A 19983-nucleotide genomic window follows, 5' to 3' on the forward strand; every position below is an offset into this window, starting at 1 on the left:
TATCATTAGGAATTGCAAAAACTTAAACTGACATTCTGACGTTGAAGACTTCATAAAATCTAACAAAGTGGTCTGAAGGATCAAAGATTTTTTCTTCTCGGGCAAAATTTCCTCCATGTGAAACATGCACCGAAATGTCGTAAGTTGAAAAACTGTGTGGACGGAGTGGGATTCGAGAGTCATGAGACGAACGAATTGACGAGAAGATTTAAAAATCGCGTAACTCCGGATTTGTCCAAGACGGGGTAGCATAAGTCAAGGTATTACTGTACTTAAAAAAAACCTGAACATAAGAAAGTGTTTCCTTTTTCCATACAAAAAAGAGCTAACTACATTTCTTTACAGTTACCTCAAATACAGTGATATCTCATTTAAAACATACCAGAAAAAAACACAGTTTCAGTAATTACAATCAAAAGTTGTATTTTTTACTTAACTGTTAATAAATCAAAAAAAGTATTTAAGAATTGAAATAAATACTTTAGAGAAAGTAACATCTTTAAGGCAAGTCACTTTGTTCTGAGGTTCATTGGTACCAATATCAGACTTCAGAAACTGCAATGTGTTAATAGGCACATTGTTACTTAAAATGGTGGGTGACCCTTACGGTGAGAATTTTAGATTTTCCCCCCTCAAAATAAAGGGTGGGGACCTACACAAAGGGGCTGACCCTTCTGCGGGATACTCATGGCGAGCGTGAATACGGGCCATTCCTGCTAGCGATGTTAAGGATGAGGAACCCATCAGGGCGAACCGACCCAGGGTGAGGTTGGCCATCCAGTCCTCCTTGTCCAGGTCGCCGCTGAACTCCAGCCTGACGGGGGACGCCAGCCGGGCCAGCTTCGGGGCGTGCACGGCGAGGCGGGGGTGGGTCGGCTCGCTGCAGCACACCACGCACGTGATCTCCGACAGGCTGAACTGCACCTGGGGACAGCCGCGGGGACACGGCCGTCAGCTGCGAGAGCTACACCGCCGGCCTGAAGGGCTGTGCCCCCGGGGGACGGGACGGGTCGGGCACACCTTGGTCCGGGTCTTGTCGGTGTTGGTGATGGCGAGGGAGCCGTAGTCCAGGCTGCCCTTGTCGCTGCCGATCCACTCCAGCTCCAGGACGCAGTCCTCGTACTGGCCGTCTGCCCCGTCCTTCAGCAGGCAGCGGGCCTGGCCCGTCTTCACCCACGAGGACCTGGAGCAGGCCGCCAGCACACTGCTGCCAACAAACTGTCGTTTTTTTTTTACAAATATCAATTTATCCAAAAATCTTTTAATATTTTTGAAGTGAAAACTTCTTTCGGCGCACCGCACACACATTTTGTTTTCGTAGGCAGTAAGCTAGGCTGATCCGTCCCGCTCCGAGGGGAAAGGCTCGATCAGGTGAACTCGGGACCCCCGAGTGTGCCCGAGCGAGAAGATACGGTCAGCTGCTCTTCGCTGTTGTGTCGCTGTGTTTAGTATATCCAATTAATACGTAATAATTGTCAATATTAATTTAATAGTTATTATTGGTACGTAATAATAATTATTTTAACAATTATTTGGTTTACATTGATGCGGTCTTAAGCAAAGATATCAGAAGAGAATGTGTAATACCCGGCCGATGCATTTACGAAATATGTTTAGGTTATGAGAGGGAGTAAATTCATGTATGTTGTCATCGACATGGTCACGTGACGTGTAAACGATAACACTATATCTGTTCCTATTAGTATAACTTATTGTGCTTTTAAATCTAAAGTATACAATTACTGTGCAGTAAAAAGTGAGTATAAAATATATTAATTTTCTCATATAGATATATAGATTGAATAACGAAGAAAACTGAGTCTTTTTAGCAATATAACCTAAATATTAAAAACATCATTTTTTTTTAAATACCTACAATTACTATGCAATGCATATTTTATAGTAATTAAGGAGTTATTTTACTAACGTGATAAAACAAATTTGTTTTGTTATAATATTTTTTCGTAAAAATTGTGAAAAAGTTTTCACTTCTGTCTCCAGTCCTCATGACTGCTTTGAAATTTTTTAAAAATAAATTTCAAGGAGCCTGCCAATCAGAGGTGTACTTGTGTTAGTAAGGCAGGATGATAAGTGCGACACTCACTGGTGTTTCTTGTGCGGTATCACCTCTAAGTGCATTGCTGTGGACTAGTGTGCAGTCTTCTCATCATGCATTGGGCAACTATGAGATTTAAGTGGTAACCATAACATTATATGGCAGAAAAATTGAGCTAAAAAATTTAATACAAGTCTTTTGAGTATCTTTTGAGTATATTTAAGAATTTGTACTGGATGTTACATGCTTCAAAATTATTCTGAAAACAAACATTTTACCGAACTTCAGTCTTTTAAAAATACAGTTAAAAAAAAAGAACCGTAGAAAAAAAATATTCAATCGCCATGAGCATTTCTTAAATTCTTTCCGTAAACAGACCCTACTCTGATACCTGGAGAAGTTTTCAAATTGCGAGATTTTTTTTTTTTTTTTTTAAGCTCTACACACCGTATGTGTTCCTGGGTAGGTTGGGTGAGAGCATTAAATATATAGTGAAAATTGTCTTTTCACAGTTCACAGAAGGCCAAGAATAATTAATGCAATAAACAATAAAACAATAAAATAAAAAAATAAAAAAATAAAAAAATGTATGTGACCATGATAGAGTGAGTGTAAAATGCAAGAAAATAAAAATCTGTCAATGCAATTTTTTAAATGAGCAAAATTTTATTTATGAAATTATTTTGTTGATCAAACTGATTATATACTTAAAAATATAGTATTCATAAATTTTTTAAATTATAATCACCAATTATTTGTAACATGTGAAAAAAAATTCAAATTACGCAAAAATATTTTTTTGCTTCACACATGTTATACTTTTTATCATTAATATTTTTTTGGGAATGAGTCCTACTTGCAGTTATCTATTAGTAACAAACAATCCGAGATCCAGCCAGTAGAAACCCACCACTGACCGCAGTGCTTCCAAGTATGCCAACCACAATACAGTGCAAGGTCTTCAGTCCGGCATTCTATGGTTTGGCACATTCTGAAATGTGGCACCGATCGAGCAGCCCTTGTTCAAATTTTTTTCAGGTAATTTTCCGCAGTGAACCCCTTGGCCACCAGGTACCCCTGTGTGAACACCAATTTTTTGATGCGAAGAAAATGTCAAACCAAATGTTTAAAATATTCACTAAGCCAAATGAATTGTGGATATTGTTCTCGGCGAAGCTGTATTACACTTATTTTATAAAATACAAGATTGAAGTAAAAACATAATCATTTCTAATGTTTGAAATGATTGAGTGTTCAATCAAATGGGCCGTATATACATCATTCAATAAAAATTATAAAATAACCACGCATAATCTTAATATTGAGCATTCATAACAACAGAGTTCCACATTTTGATTTTTTTTAAGTAACCATCTTAATTCAAGCAAAACATATACCGTATTTACTTACAGAAGGGTCGCCCCTTCGTATGGATCGCAGCATCTTATATCTGACTTCACTAGAGTTCCATGGATACAAATGAAGTGTTCCTTTTCTCAGCTTATTGGCACGTAATAAATACGATACTGGTGTGAAAAATACAACACTGGCGGTGACCCTTGGCTCTTCTTTGTCTGTTTACTACGGGAGGGTGTGAGGCGGCCCATTTAACATGAAAGGAGCTCTTACAAACGGTAGCGATGGCTGGAGTTTTGTCACGGTATGTTCAGTGGAAGCGTCGGAAATCTCAAGCAAAAACAATAAATACTGGGCACAGTTGCGTCATGAACAGCTGTCAAGATAGACGTGTCAATTGAGTGGGTGGCAGTTCACGGGACATTTGCAAAGAGAGGGCCTCACACACACGCACGCACACACTCTCTTTCTGCCTCTCTGGCTGGTTTATTTTCACATTTTCCTCTCCTCCCCTTGTCCTCACAGTGCAGCAGACATGAAACATGCACTTAAAAGGAAAACACCACCAGACTGTTTTCACATTATGTACATTCACATACATGCATACAGACACAAAGCATGGCAAGTCAGACTGTGGAATATAAAATAAACCTACATAAGAATTTTCAAAAGTACATAATATAAAGGTAATTTCTACACTTTATAGAAATCGGTTTATTTATTTTATTCACGCTTAACATTTTCATCAGTTTAATTATGGTTCGCTTATTCTATGCAATTGCGTGTGATTTGAAAAGTATTTTGCTTTGTCTATGATTATGATTTTATCTTTGGTCATAAACTTAAAATTATTTTTAATTCATTTTCTCTGCATTTGTAAAGAAAAGGAGTTTTTTATTACTTAATTTCTGGACAAACAGTTCATGTTTTGTCAAAATTTAGAGAATCGCGTGGTTATTAACAAGACAGAAAAAAAAAGGTTCTTTTAGAATGTTCGTCAGTAAGCACGTTTTTAAGTTAGATTCTCCAAATATCTACTACAAGAAATATGACGATATTAAATAATTCAAGCTGGATTGCTGAAAATTGGAGAAGATTTATAGATATTTGCAAGGAATTAAGTGGATTTATATAAAATTATTTACGAAGAATTACCAGATATTATCAACGAGACCTGAACCATTAGTTGCGGATATCAACGTGTATAAAAGAACTTACCATGAATATATAATTTAGAGGATAATCTCAAATTGACCTGCTAAAGAATAATCGACAAATTCAATGAAGATTTGATGCCCGAGTCTACTTCTGTACTTCTGTCCTGCTCAACCACGACTGACTGAAGGAAGGTGTGGAAGAACGTTTCAACTCGACGATGGAGTATCCAGAGAAGGACGATCCGTGAGCCAGTCCGACGACCAGCCCCAGGAGACCGTTCGAGAGGAGTGCCCGGAGGACTGATTATACCAGTACCTAGAGTGATGGATGTCGCTGTCCGTTGATCGCGCTGTGCAGTGGTCACCGAGGATTGCCTATTTTCCCTGGTGTGGTTTGCTGAAACCGAGGTTGGTTTGTCCTAGTCCCATCCCGTCGCTGTATAAACTTTCGTCGTTACATTCAAGAGTTCTATCCACGTTAATAAACAATTATTCATTCAAAGAGACTTAAAGAATTGAAAGTTTAAACAACAATTGTAATTCCTATTCTGCATACATATTAACTTGGCTAATTTAATTTATCGTATATTATACCGGGATCCCAGTATTACATAGTTTTAGACGTAGTACATGATTGGAATTCATTTTGGAGTTAGAAACTATTGATTAAGATGGTTATTCTGGTGTAGTATGTTTTCACTGAAACCCAGATGTTTGCTCACCGACTGATTACTAAACGGCACACACTCATAATACATACATACATAATTTATTTTAGCTTATTATAACTTTCAACATGAACTAAACTTAAAAGTAGAGATAATTTTAATTTATTTTAATCTGAAGTAATTGATGTACATCTTTGCATAAATATTAATTTTAGCAACTTGATTACGACTTTGCACTTGGATTGATGAGGAACTAAAACCCCTGTAAGAATTCCAATTATCTGAGATTAGCAAATAATTTTAATTATACTATAGTGTGACTTATTAATTCTGTGGATCAAATATGTTGTATGATTGTTATGTCAACGATACAGAAACACTTAGATAATACACTACCATTTGTCACAGATACCACATACTTTTATTTACCACAGATAAAATAGTTACACTAAGAAATATTTTCAGTTTGGATTCTAGTAGGGTTAATTTACACTATTAGATTCATTCATTCTGGCAGGACACCACAGATGTTAGGAAATATACAATAAATAATTAATAATTTCCGTTTGATATATTAGTGGGTTCCGTCCAATAACTTCAATCTAACTTTTATGGAATTCTATATAGACTATCGTAAATGGTAAAATAAAAGACACAAAAGCTTGAAGAAAAGATGAAAATAATAACCAAAGAACCGACTGATAAGAATAATTTTAAGACAAGTACAATAACTCCTCAAGAGGATAAAAAAATATATATAATAGCAAATATATTTTATACATACAAAAACTGTTAAACCATTATCTGCAACAACAGTACCTACATTTCTACTGCCTTCTCATACGCGTCAAAGCCTGCTGTCTCACGCGTTGTCCGTTGCTTCAGTTCGGACAGCACTTTCACTCTCCACGGCTTGGCGACCTCCACTTCCGACGACACTGGCTTCTCCACGAACCTGCACAGCCAGTCCACGACGGTCTATTTCACGCGTTGTCTAACTTCTTGAACCTGCGGCTCCCTTAATCTACCGATTATTTTTGGCTGTAACCCTGGTACGAACCAACATGAAGTTTAAACAATATTTTACTGCACAAACCCACAAACTAGTAAAGTCTAAATTGAATTTTTATTGTTTTATAAAAAATTAAATTTATATATTCAATTAAAATTTAAACATATTTATTAATAAAGTTATTTTATAAATAACTAACATGAGAGGTTATAAAGCCACGGCACCCTTTGTGACACTTGGCAGAGGCCCTAATTGCCACAGCATGTACTTTGAGAACTCCTGGTCTGGTTGCACAAGTTAAAAAAAGTTATTGTTAACCAAAAATGACTGAATTAGGAGTAAATGCCTTATCAATATCAGGTTCATTAGAGACGATGAAGGATGACGAAGTGAAACTGGAGCATTGAAGGATTGAATGGGTGGGAATAAGTGGACAGTGGAGTACCTTGAGAAAACCCACAAGCTCACAGCAACATCTCCCATATTTCCTTCCAGTGAACCCCACCAGGTATCGAACCCGGGTGAGAGGCAAGGGACCTGACCACTCAACCACTTTTATTTAACGAAGATACACATAGCAACACATTTGCTCCCGGTGATGAATATTTGTGACAGGAAATTAACCAAATACAAATGATGCTATCCAAATTCAATCAAGAAAGAGAGTAATGGTGTGTACCTCTATACCATCCCTTATTATTTACTCAAGAATTTTAAATAATGCATCAAGTATTTTTAAATGAAACATACTCTATTGAAAAAACAGTATTATTTTTCAGCTGTCTTGGGCTCGAGCATTACTAATCGTAACCATTTTATGCATTGAACAAAAAAATGGTATGACTTGATGTCTTGGACTAAACAAGTGCAATAAATTTATATGACCTCATCCCCAGGAGCTCATAAAATTGACAAATATTGAAAAAAAATAAAACAGGTACTCCTGAAACCTTACAGAAAAAAATTTAAAAAAATTGATTAAAATGTTCAATCCACATCCTGTTCGGCCATAATACAAAAGAGAATAAACTGTAATCAAAAACTACTACACGGTGATTTAAAATTACGGTAACAACTTTACTCGTGCATTACAAACCCATTATTTTTAAGTCAGACTTGCAAGTAATAAACTAATCAAGTCACGGAATACCTCACTGGTCTTAGCTCGTCGAAACACGTGAACTCTGATGTAATGAACTAGGGAGAGGTGGCTCACCAGTTGGGTGGGAAGAGCGGGTCCACGCAGCAGGCGCCCGCCGCCACGGAGACCCACAGCATGCCCCCCTCCTCCCCGGAGAGCAGGTCGTCCTCGTCGCCTTCCCCGAACACCCCCGAGTCCCCCGAGGCGTCCGGGTCGAACACGCACTCGTCCGTCTCGGGGTGCAGCTCCATGCCCACCACGGACCCCACGCTGCGGATGGGGCTCCACGCCACGGGGTTCTTCCTGCACGGCTCGCCCGCCCCCTTGCCCAGCACGAACACCGGGGGCAGCTCCGTCACGCGCCCCTCCGAGTGTTCCTGGATGGTCCCCGCGCCGAGCATCTCGCTGCTGCCCGGGTCCGAGTTCAGCTCCTCCTCCGACCTGCGGCACCGATCCACCCTGCTTCCACGCCTGGCGCGGTGGGGGAGCGATGGGAGAAGACACATGCAGTCGTGAAGGTTACCTCGCTACAGTTCCAAGGCATAAACACGAATAATAACACCTACTTCATTAATTGACGTTAGTATAGATTTATCACACAATTTCATTAAGCCTTTGATTACGGTACGTACGATAAGGTTATGGAACAAGACATTTGTTCATGAATCCGAGCAATATTCACAGTTTACATATCCAAAAACATACTACAAACCAAGTGAGACGTTAATAAACGAAAGTATACAGACATCATGCTTCAGAATATTTTTTTTACATTTCGTTTGTATGGATTTAAAAAAATATTTTTAAGATAGAAAAATTTATGTATGTTTAACATGAACAGAATGTATATAGTATGGACTAAAAACAAGTAACTATAACACTATAAGTAATTACTAGGGGCAGGCATTTTTCGCGAATAAATCTGAACGCCTACTAGACTGCAACAAGGTGTACCCGCATCAGTGGTTTCTTCCTTGTGATTGGCGGCCGTCTGCGAAAGAAGTCGTTGCCTTTTATGACTAAGCCACTCAGGACGCGTTTGCTTTCACACAGAATTACTCTGATTGGTGTTGTATTAATCGACATGTACCTGAAAGAAATTCACCCAATCACGAAACACAGACGGTGCTACAGTGTTTTAACTTATAACTAGTCTCTGAATCTTTTCGCGAAATATGCATGGCCCTAGTAATTACTATGTACTTATATACTATGTAAATTAAGCAGGACTTAGCCACATGTTCAGTAAAAAAGGGCCATAAACAAATACAAAACCTGTTTGGCATATGAGAACAGAATTTTTTCTCTTATGAGTTTAATCACAGTTAAATGCAAAGACTCTTTCCTGGCTACGAGCAGTAAGATGGTGGAGTTTTCCAGGAATATTCCTGCTTTTCCCACCACCTGTCCTTCCCATCTTTGTACCATTCTCATACCATAACCTTTCTGGCAGCTCAAACGTCCGCCATAGATGAGACACACAAATCTCAGCACGTCACTCCCAACATAATTCAGCTGTGATTTTTAAATAAATCTACGCATTGTCTTCTTTACACATTTACCACTAATCAATTCACTTTAGTTTCAATTCAATTTCATTAACAGTGCATTTAGGCAAATTTGTTCTTTACCAAGTTTCTTCTTTACAAGACTGTCCACACAAATCTGTATTAACATTTATCTGGCTTTTCCCTGACTTTCATGACCAAAATTAAAATTTTCCCTGACTTATTTTTTCCAAATTATTTATTTATTTTGCAATTTTCTGAATAAATAACTTTAATCTAGCCTAGCCCAACTCTCTCTCCACTTCCTTTATTTCGAAAAGAACCTCGCTAAGCCATTTTATAGTGTGTATGTCCATGCTCTAGAACTCTGTCTGAAAAAAAATGCTTTCACAATCTAAGTGATGGCAGGCTTAACAACCCCCATTTCACGTCCCTTAAATGCAGGAAAAACCCTTCGGCAGCAACGTGTGAACATGCAGTCGGCCGCTCGCTCGCCCTTGCTCACCCTCTCCCCGTACCGTGCGCTGCGGCCGATCTCGGATGCTGCTTGTACTTGTTAACAATCACGTTATCTGCTTCATTTTAACGAGAGTAAAAATATATTAAAACTGTCAGCAAATTGATAAAAGCTTTCTTTATGTGTCCGCAAAACAGGGCACAACACTGGCCGGCCAGTTGTTTTCATTCAAAACGTGGCTAAAGAACTTGCATGGATCAGGCTGAAAACATCCGGCAATATGTGTAGGTTATCTTGTTATGAATTGAGATGTTATGTTTTTCGAGTAGATATACACAGCGACGGACTGGATGCACGCCCGCCTCGACTTGTTTTAACTGCCGCAGCGATGTTTATTTTGACAGCTCAAGCAATTATCTTTTCCCGTGTGTTGACAGAAAAAGGTCGCTTCACCCAGCATTAAAAAAAAAACAAGGCTACGCAGGAAACACACTGGCTGCCGTCTGTCACCCCCGCATTTATCTTCCTTCTAACATTCCACGTCTTACCTCTCACGCGAGAAATAATGAAGCGACCACGCATTGGGCCATTTTATGCTATGTTTGGTGACAGCAGCTTGATTTTATTCGGTGAAAATTTCTGAAAACATTTATTACGACCTCCCCTCTATTAAGACCCTATTCCTGGGAACCGTGAGGGGTCGTTTCAGAGAGGTTTGACTGTACCTGGTAAACCAGTGTCAAAATTTTAGTTAAGTCCTTTTAGTGCAAAATTTTCTTAAATTTTTTTTTAATTTCAGATTGAGATTAATTACATACAAAATGAGCAAAATTGAACATGAGTAAACGTAAAACAATTAATATCTACTCTTCGCAGGATTGTGTTGATTTTAAGATAAAAATTTACCATTTTTTTCAGAGGAAATTTCCTAATGATTTTAGTGGACAGTATCCCACTATTTACATTAAATGAGCGACTATAAACTGAAGTGAGGTGACAAAAAAACAACATGCAAGACAGTAAAAAACTGCTGGTGATTAAAGTTTAGTGGCTTTCAGCACCATCACGGCAGTTGGGACCGAGCACTTGACTCAGGGAGTGAAGGGGACACCTCTCACGTCCCAGCCCAACCAAACCGTAGGGACTGGAGTTGCCTGTCATTTCTGCTGTGAGAGTTTGTCCTATTATGTAATATTTTTATTATTATTATTGATTATTCATGTTCTATATATATCTATCCTTAAGTTTTCTGTTTAATTACATTCCATTGTGCATGTGTCGTGTTTCTGACGAACCAGTCTTTTTGTTTTGATCACTGCTAAGTATCTGGTATGTGTCGGCATACTGCGGATGCACCCACCTGCCGTGGTTTCGCCTCGGGCAGAGCTCGCCTACCATGGTGCCGACGAGAGGGAGTGTCCAGGTACTTGCGGTGACCATTTTTGTTTCTGTTTTTGTTTTGTATTGTATTTTATTTTCCGTTTTGTACTTGTCTATACGTGTTGTGCCCATCGCTAAAGCCCTAGGCTGTCGGTGGGCATGTTAAAGTCTAAAATAAATAAATAATAAATAAATAGTTTACTGTTGATCTCGTGACTTCAAGATCATTTCGGAGGTACTAAAGATAGAAAGATAAATAATAACTCTACCCATTATAACTTGAGAATGCACTACAGCTCTACATTTACATCTAGGAGCTATTTAAATTTTGTTCACAATTATTAACGATCGAAAATATTAAAACTGTTGATTTCGTGACTTTTCCGCGACTTTCGATACCAGTCCTCCGTGTGGTGTGAGGCCTGTAGGCACCTACCTCTTGCCCGTGCTGGCGCTCTCGCTGATGGACTCGGCGGAGCAGTTGGTGCGGGCGAGCGAAGTGCCGTCGCTGCTCCTCTGCCACAGGCTGGGCTGCAGCCGCAGGGAGGTGGGGGTGGGGGCGGAGCGGGAGGTCTCCTCCCAGTCGGGGCCCGCCGCGGGCGCCTCCCCCAGCGAGGCGTTGCCCCGCGACAGCGAGCTCCAGCTGCGCACGCGCTTGTCCCGCGACGACCTGTGACCCCCCGCCCCCCTCTCTCTCACCGCTCCCGTCGGGAACACCTTTCAACTGTCATTACGCAGCTGGCATTGTGAGACATATCCCCATCATACCATGCATCATCCTTTCAGAAGAATGCCAAAATGTTTTCTATTCAGGAAGTCTTCGATAGCACAGGACAACCAAGCCTATAATGCACAACACTATACTACGGCACTTGTAATTCTCCCCCCATGCCGGAATGCTAAAGAAAAAACCTTAAAGAGTACTATACATGTTATGTAAATGAAAGAATTTTTTTTTTAAGCAGACAAATCCAATACTTTCTGACTTGTGCAACTTCGAAATACACGGACGAAATTCCCACAGAGACTATGGGTCGTCCTGTATTCGTGCCATACAGTAATAGTTTTTCTACGGTGTTTAAGCAATTCCTAACTGCCGAGAGCAAAGTGCACACAGAAAGAAAGATCGGCAATGTCAACACGAATGGTTTCCTATCGGCAGCGAGCGCGCCGCGACTCGAGAGCGAGGATGAGCTGACAGCAGCACTTGCCGGCAGATGCTGTTGCGCTTGCCGCACGCCGACCAGAGGCTGGCGTTGCTGCTGGTGCGGCTGATCTGGGTCGGCGCGTGGATGGGGCGCCACTTCTTGCCAGTCAGCTCCGACGGGAGCACCCCGGTGCGGAAGTACAGGCAGCGGTCCTCGCTGCCCACCGCCCACACCTGCCAACCACAACACCACAGTTACCGCCCAGACATAACACTTCAAGATCATTTCGGAGGTACTAGACATAAATAATAACTCTACCCATTATAACTTGAGAATGCACAACAGCTCTACATTTACATCTAGGAACTATTTACATTTTGTTCACAATTATTAACGATTGAAAATATTAAAATGCTAAAATTTCCCAACATTTAATAAAAGATATTAACTGGATTGTATTAGATGATTTTGGCTTCAGATTCATTATGAAACATAAAATAAATATGCTAAGGTATATAAAGTTTACAATGTAAAATTATTTTTTTACTGAGAGTCCACCATTAAAGATGAGTGAAGGTGCACACTGCTAACATTCGCCTGACCAACAGGTGAAGGAAAGGAGACCTCATGTATCCTGCAAAGATCTCACAAAGGAAACCTGCGAAGTAGATTGCATGGTATGTGGCCAATGATGGAGACGATGTAAGGAAAGAGGCAAAAGCACAAGTTTAGTATTATACAGTCCAACTTGCAAGCGGGTTTAAATTCTTGTTAGAAAATTGAAAACACTAACTTCATATTCTCTTTCACTTCTACAGACCACTAGGAGTTGGAAATTTTTTATATTTTTATGATGCAAGTTAATATTATAATATAAATAAAGCGAACTCCCACGCCGTGCTACCTGGTCGTTGGCCGCGACGGAGACGACCGCCATGTTGCCGACCATCTCGACCCAGCCCGAGCCCCGCGCCATCTCGTCGCTGGTCCCCGAGCTCTCCCCGCGGACGCCCTTGCGGAACCACACGCGGTGGTCCCGGGTCACCGCCCACACGGTGTTGGTGCCCACCGACACTTGCGCCAGCTTCAGGTCCTCCGGCGCTCCCACCTCCAGCCAGAAGTCCCCTGCCCGGCGCACAGTCCACAATCACCATCACTAGAGACCTGCACAATTCGCGGATTCATAGACTCCACAGTCCTTTAAATACTCGCGGGAATGACACCTGTTCATTGGCTACTGATGCGCGAGACATCTCGACTAGGCTGTGTCCGTAATTCGGCACTTTCTTGGTTTAGTGTTTCCCGTCGGCTCACAGTTACCCGGATAAAATGTGGGCCAATCGCAGAGGCGGTACGAAGGTATAGTTGTTTTGATGCTAGCCTATCGCGAAAAGAATCCGCTAATTTCACATGTCTCTAACTATCACACTTTACATTTAACTGTATTTACCACACTGTTTCCGGCATTTAACTTTATCTATTCCAGTTTTGTTTTAATTTTGGTCGCCTGACACGTCCTACACCAGGCTGACCGACCTACAGGCCGCTAGGCGAGCGCATGGTTCAAGCAGTGTGGCCACGTCCAAGCCTGCTACTAACTGATCATGAGCCTTGCCAATGTCATTCATCTTCAGTCCCTCACAGCAGTAATGGCGGGAGCTGCTACCCCTTCCACCATTATGAGAGTTTCCAGTAGCATTTCCTCTACCGGGGGGCTCAACACCCTCCTACAAGGTTTCCCCCGCCCAAAGCCGCTGCACCCAGTACGGAATCGGTTTATTTTCCGCCGCCCGACACAGGGTACTGAGTCGCTGCCTGTGTGGTCGACTCCTTTCCCCGTGGTGGATGTCCCCCTGCCAGATGGAGCTGAAGTACACAGGAAGAAGGCCCAAAGCAAGACCAAAAAGGAGCCGGGAAGAACAGATAGTTAAAGGAGTGCATGAGAGAGAGGAATGGTAGAGGGACAGAAGGAGATGGAGGCATTTTACTGTGCTCGCCTGGCCATTATCTGGAAGCAACTGATGATGATGATTGTGATGAATTATAGAGTAATTTATTCATGTAATTTTGCCCTTTAAGTAACGAAGGTCATCTATTCATCTGCTTACTGCAATAAAAAATAAAAAATCTTCGAGTGCATATCCAGGGAGGAAGGTGGGGTTTAAAGGGGGGCAGCTGTCCCACCATTCACAAATGGAAATAAAATAAAACAAGTAGCAAGGAGTTGCAGATAGAGAAAATTTGTAACTAATCCTCACAAACTATTGTTCAACTAAAATGTTCATTTTGTTATCGCATATTTTAGTATGGCCCCATGGACTCTCCTTCCCTGTGAAAGAACACTGAACCCCCCTTCCCCCCTGGACATTTCCAAAAAAATTACCTTCTCAACCCTTTTTTTTTTATTTGCATAGACCATTTAAGTCTAAATTATTTAGCTAACATTTGCCAATCCTGGTGAATATTTAAGTATATAGGCAAATATTACAGGTTACATTTCTGTGGTGTTATGGAAGAGAGGGTTGAGTCAAAAACATTAAATTTTACGAGAGCTGGAAGAAAGTCTAATATTATTTTCACGATCAAATATTAGTCGTTATATTATTAACTATTGATATCTTATACAGGCAACACAAAACTACAAATCATGAAACCATGTAAAATGTCAAAAGGCATATCCTTCAAATAATCCTTGACTTTCTTCCACCTCTCTTAAAATTTGATGTTTTTGACTTGACCCTCTCTTCCATAACACCAGAGATTTATAGATTGAAAGAAAATTCACTCATCGCCCCCCTTACTCCAAGTATTTAATCTAAAGCAAAATTTCTCCCTCCGCCAGTTTATATAAACAACTGTGATCGATGAAAACTAGTTGCACATAAGTTAGTAAAACAAACTGACTACCAACAGTGTGTGAAAGTGTTGTGCAGCGAGGCGACAGCGAGCAGACGCACGCACCTGTGGGGTTGTCGCGGGTGACGCCGGAGCGCACGAGGGCGCGGCCGTTCCACAGCACGGCCCACACGAGCCCCGTGGGGCCCACGCCCACCTGGGTCACCTCGCAGCCCTGCGGCACCGACACGGCCGTCCAGCGCAGCCCCTCCGGCGCCGTGGTGCTCACGCTGGTGCGCACCATCACCTGCCGGCACGGCAAGTCTCTCTCGGCACGAGAGCTCACCCTGACACTGGGACGACACTACACGTCTTCTGCTGATAGACTTCATCTGAAACCTTACAAGTTATGCAATAAGAAAAGGTCACATTGACAGTCTTTTATCATGATTTTTTTTTTTTTTTTTAAATTCTGGGGTGTGGAAAACTGTGTATTAAATACAATTGTCTGAGGAGGCACAACAAAAATTATTTGCCCCGGGGCCCTTCGTTTCTCTCGACGGCCCCGGGCAAGACCGAGATCTTACAACGGGCGACAATGAAACCTAAAACAACAAGATACAGTACATACACCTTGTAATATCCAGACGAAAGACAAAAAAAAAATGAAATAAAAATGAAATTTATCAGAAAAATTCAACTAAAACTACAAAAGGTATTCAATAATACATATTACTATTTTGAATTTGTACAGATTTTTGTTCGTCCATTTGCTCTTGCACTTCTGATAATTGTACATGTACTTAATTCAAACGCATAAATTATCATGTGTGCTAAACTATGATTTTTTGAATCAATAAAATAAAGATATGCATATTAAATTTGATTAAAACAAAAAGGACCGTTTTTAACAAGTACCTACTAAGTACATACAATACTTTATCTTCTAATTAAAAATTTTAAAGACTAAGAAACAATATGCCTTTGTTTTGAAAGAGACAAGTTTTTAAAATGGCAGACCGAAGAGAACAAGGAATGAGAACAGAGCAGACTGTTATCTAAGAAGTAGATTGTCTCTTTTCTTTATGGGTTTGGGTGAGCTGTGTGATTGGTGTAAGAAACATTATCAAACAACACCAAACATTCAAATTAGAAGGGGGGGAAAAATTTAATTATGATGCATTTTGCATTAAATTCTATGAAAAAATTATACATTCATAACGGGAAAATTTTTTTTATGTTACATAATATGACTAGCCTACAATGATAACAGAAATTTTTGACTGTATTACATTTTTCAATAGACAAATAAAACATTTAATAAACTTATTATAAATGTGAGAAACATTTAGAAACCAAGTAAAACACGAAAATAATACTTAAAAAAGTGACAGCTTCTGAACAATACCATACACTTTCGCAGAAACCAAAATGTTTTATAACAAGCACAACTAAAAAATACTGCATCAGAAAAAAGTTTCCCCGAGATTACCCGTCCGTGTGCTGTGATGGCCCACACCATCAAGTGGCCCGGGTCTCCGCCAGGCACGTTCTGACCTCCCACCGACACGTCAATGAATGGCTCCTGAAACGGGAAAAAGACTGAATCCCCTTATAATTGGGGACCGGAAAAATTCGCGGGTTTAATGACCTGTAGGATGAACTTCATAGTTCTACTTACACTCTGTCAAATGTGACCAACTCATTGGCTGCTGTCTTGTGAGACGTCCCAACGTGGCAGCCTGTGATTCGATACAGCTTTGGTTGGGTGTTTCTCATTGGCTCAGAGTCATCTAGGTGAGTTGTGAGCCAATAACGAGAGGCTGCATTGAGGTATAACTATTTGTATTTTAGCCTATCGCGAAATGAACTCGCGAATTTTTCTGGTCTCTACTTATAATCTATGACAGTGATGACCCAATTAACTCTCTTCAAGGGCCAGATATCATTTTTCAATCTTATCAGAGGGCCAGACAGACATGAATTAACAGTGCAATCTTGTAACATATTTATTATATCTTACATGTTCTGTACAGTGACAAATAAAATTTTGAGCATGGTTTAAAGTTACGAAAAATATGTCTTTTAGAAATAGTATTACAAAAAAAAATTCTTATAAATATAAAAATTATTATTTAACAATATATAGATAACAAGGTGTATTCATGTTGAAACACAATCCGTCTCCTTGTTTGCTAACAAGTGATAGTTGATAATGATGGGTAGAAATTTGATTCTGTCACTGTACTCATCAATTCTTGGTTATCTTTTCAGTTTATTTCAAAAAAACTGAATGTAATTTAAACAACAAAAACTTATTTTATAAAATAAATAAAATATAGAAGTTTATTTAATAAACACAGAAACTAAGATCCATAGCATGGGATAAAATCACACACTGAAGAATAAAAGTTATGGACTAGGATCACTTTGCGGCGGAATATGGCATTTCGTTTATTATTATGTAATAAGTAGCATATTATCAACTTGTTATGTAATGAAAGAAATCTTAGATCTGTCACTGGAAGACTGACTGGAAATTATATTACAGTGGAGATAGTTTTATGTTAAAGGTCACATCATGCTAAGTGCAGTCTTATACAAGTCAAAGTTGTTTTATAGTTACAAAGGTTAACTTACAGACGAAGTTGTCTTAAAGTTGAGGTTGTATTGTATTCAAGTTCTTTGCATGAGACTGTCTGCCAGTCAAGAATGTTTCAAGTACGTATGAGGGATGCGTGGTAAGGGGGGGGGGGGGGGGAAGCGCTAACGGAGTTGTCGCAGGATCCTTATCCCTTGCTCTCCTCTCTCTGTTACTGCTGCCCTTTCTCTTTCACCTACACACGCCGCTCCCGTTTATCCCCACACTCTTTACTACTGTTCACATGTTTTCTTTCGCAACTCTTTTGTGCTGCAGCGACGTGAATGTGTACTGTTGGAACCAAGGGCGTCGCCAGGCGATGGCCTGGGGGGGGGGGGGGGGGGCAAGTTGTGGGAAAATTATATATTTTATTGCTTTTGGCTACATTATTTTATATCTCTAAGTCTAGGGGGGGACTGCCCCCCCTTCCCCCCTCCTGGCGACGCCCTTGGTTGGAACGATGCTACGCGAGCCCAAGCCGCACTGCCGACAGTTGCGCGGCGCTCGCTCGGACTCACCTGCGTCGGGTCTTTGTGGAGAGGGGCGATGGCACACCAGGAGTTGAGGGCGCTGTACCGGCGGTACCGCACCCACTTGCGACGCCTCACGCAGGACTTCCACTGCTTCTTGACGGAGAACGTGGCGGGGAAGTCGACCGCGTAGGTCCAGCCCTGGCAACCAGACATGTTCGCGCCTTCACGGCCAGGGATGGCTTCCAGCAAGAGTTAGCACGCAATGCTACTCTGCATTAGGTGTTATGTTTGTTTCTCCCTACTTTCTATCTCTCAAAATAAAATTGGAAAAACAAGCATACATAATTTTAATTACACACATTAATTATAACAAAATAAAGAAACACATTAAACAGAAAAACTTCCTGCAACTATTATAATAATTTATTGATAAAATTACAAGAATCACCTACATTATGACAACGTTAATCTACTCAACATAACCATTAACATTTGACAAGTCTGGGTTGGATACAACATATAAAAACAAATATTATAGGTTTAACTGTAAACTTTTTCTGAGTAACCTATTAGCATTTTTTTCCCAAGGATTTTCATCTACAACCTTTTTTTCCCACTCCGCAAATTTCTATGAAAAGTAACAAAAATATTTTTACTACGCACAGAGTATCAAGTATTGCTTCTCAGGTGATATCTGAACTTTTTTAATTAATAACAAGTATAAAGAATAAAGGGCATCAAAACAACATTAACAAAAATTGATATTGCTGTGTTATAGACGTGATTTCAAGAACGTAAAGGTCTGGAGAACACGCAATATTTCATTACGTAGAAGGGAGGGCGAATAGCACCACTTTCCCCGCTGTGGTGGCATTGTAAACGACTTTTTCTGCAAGCATATTGCTTTTTTTTTCCAAATTCTCTGACTAACATACATACTACTGGCTCGCTGTAGGAAAGGTTTTGATGGAGATTAACACTGACGAAAACTAGCTTCTACTGCGCAGCTTAGGTTCCCCCTCCCTTCTTTGCGACAGAGAGGGGAGTGACGGAAATTCTCCGTCGCAAAGAAGGGAGGGGGGAACCTAAGCTGTGCAGTAGAAGCTAGTTTTCGCGTCAGTTTTTAATCTCCATCAAAACCTTTCCTACAGCGAGCCAGTAGTAAGCTGGTCCCGACTGATCGCCTGGCAGCAGAGGCGTGAAGCGAGGACGGGGGGCGGGGGAGTCACGTCGTGGTCCAGCGTCTGGCCGTCGAGCGTGGTCTCCAGGTGCCACTCCCCCTCCCACTGCCAGGCCATCGAGGGCAGGCGGATCTTGTCCAGGCCGCGGTCCTTGGAGCCGTCGCAGCTGGAGTAGTGGTAGCGGTCCGTGGGCAGCAGCCGTCCCGAGAAGCCTTCCAGCGGCAGCCACCTCTGCGGAGGCAGCACACGTCGGCAACTGTTCCTCGTCGCGTACTCAGTTGTAGGTTAAAATAAAATATAAAAATAAAGAAATTAGCTGTGTTTGTGATGAAATGCTATACAATTACCAATATATATGTGATTTTGAAAATATGCATAGGTAAAACTTTCAGGAACACCGTTCCCAAATAGCAATTGTTACTGTGTAACATATTCGATAGTAATTTAGCATAAAATATTCAAATAAAGTAAGCAATTGAGTGTTTTTACAATTTTTAAAATGAACAATTACCAAAGTATTTTTTTTTTGAAGACATACATTATAGAGCTGTGATATAAACTGGATGCAAAATAAGGAAAATGGTCCCCAAGAGCATTTATTCCGTGAAATGTATCCAATTGTATTTTAACATGAAATTGTAAAATACAGTAAGTGCAGTTAAATGTGTTTGTAATGCAAAACTGTACCATCACCCATATATATATTTGATTTTGAAAACATGAATAAAAAAAACTTTGGTATAAACTGGATATGCAAGAAGGAGCATTACCCACATATCTACAGTTCAAACACTGCCTTTAAACTTACCAGCTTTTCTATCTGGTTTTTTTTTTGTAGTACCATCACATAATCATAGATTGGTTGGTTATTGGTTGGTTATTGGTTATGTGGCCTCCAGCTTTTCGCCAACAGCCAAAGGGTCATCATATGCAGCGTGGATCTCAATTTCAAGTCATTATCAAATATCAC

The 19983-nt window shown here is 40.5% G+C and overlaps 1 protein-coding gene across 3 annotated transcripts in view; it reads right to left on the reverse strand.

The window, feature by feature from the left end:
• Window positions 1-19983, reverse strand: part of LOC134542467 (tectonin beta-propeller repeat-containing protein) — a 41009-nt gene that overhangs the window by 19918 nt on the left and 1108 nt on the right. Inside the window, exons 2-12 of one of the 3 annotated variants that reach the window (XM_063386771.1) lie at window positions 19062-19244; window positions 17878-18030; window positions 16211-16303; window positions 14845-15025; window positions 12788-13008; window positions 11947-12116; window positions 11172-11405; window positions 7466-7831; window positions 6061-6192; window positions 1021-1183; window positions 759-924 (exon numbers count right to left, since the gene is read on the reverse strand). In XM_063386771.1, coding sequence (XP_063242841.1) covers window positions 759-924; window positions 1021-1183; window positions 6061-6192; window positions 7466-7831; window positions 11172-11405; window positions 11947-12116; window positions 12788-13008; window positions 14845-15025; window positions 16211-16303; window positions 17878-18030; window positions 19062-19244 — 2062 coding nt within the window. Of the gene's footprint in view, window positions 1-758; window positions 925-1020; window positions 1184-6060; window positions 6193-7465; window positions 7918-11171; window positions 11406-11946; window positions 12117-12787; window positions 13009-14844; window positions 15273-16210; window positions 16304-17877; window positions 18031-19061; window positions 19245-19983 lie in introns of those variants that run through there. The other 2 variants (XM_063386770.1, XM_063386772.1) reach the window with 2 other exon arrangements.

Source organism: Bacillus rossius (genome assembly GCF_032445375.1).
Source record: "Bacillus rossius redtenbacheri isolate Brsri chromosome 4 unlocalized genomic scaffold, Brsri_v3 Brsri_v3_scf4_2, whole genome shotgun sequence".
Classification (NCBI taxonomy): Eukaryota; Metazoa; Arthropoda; class Insecta; order Phasmatodea; family Bacillidae; genus Bacillus; species Bacillus rossius.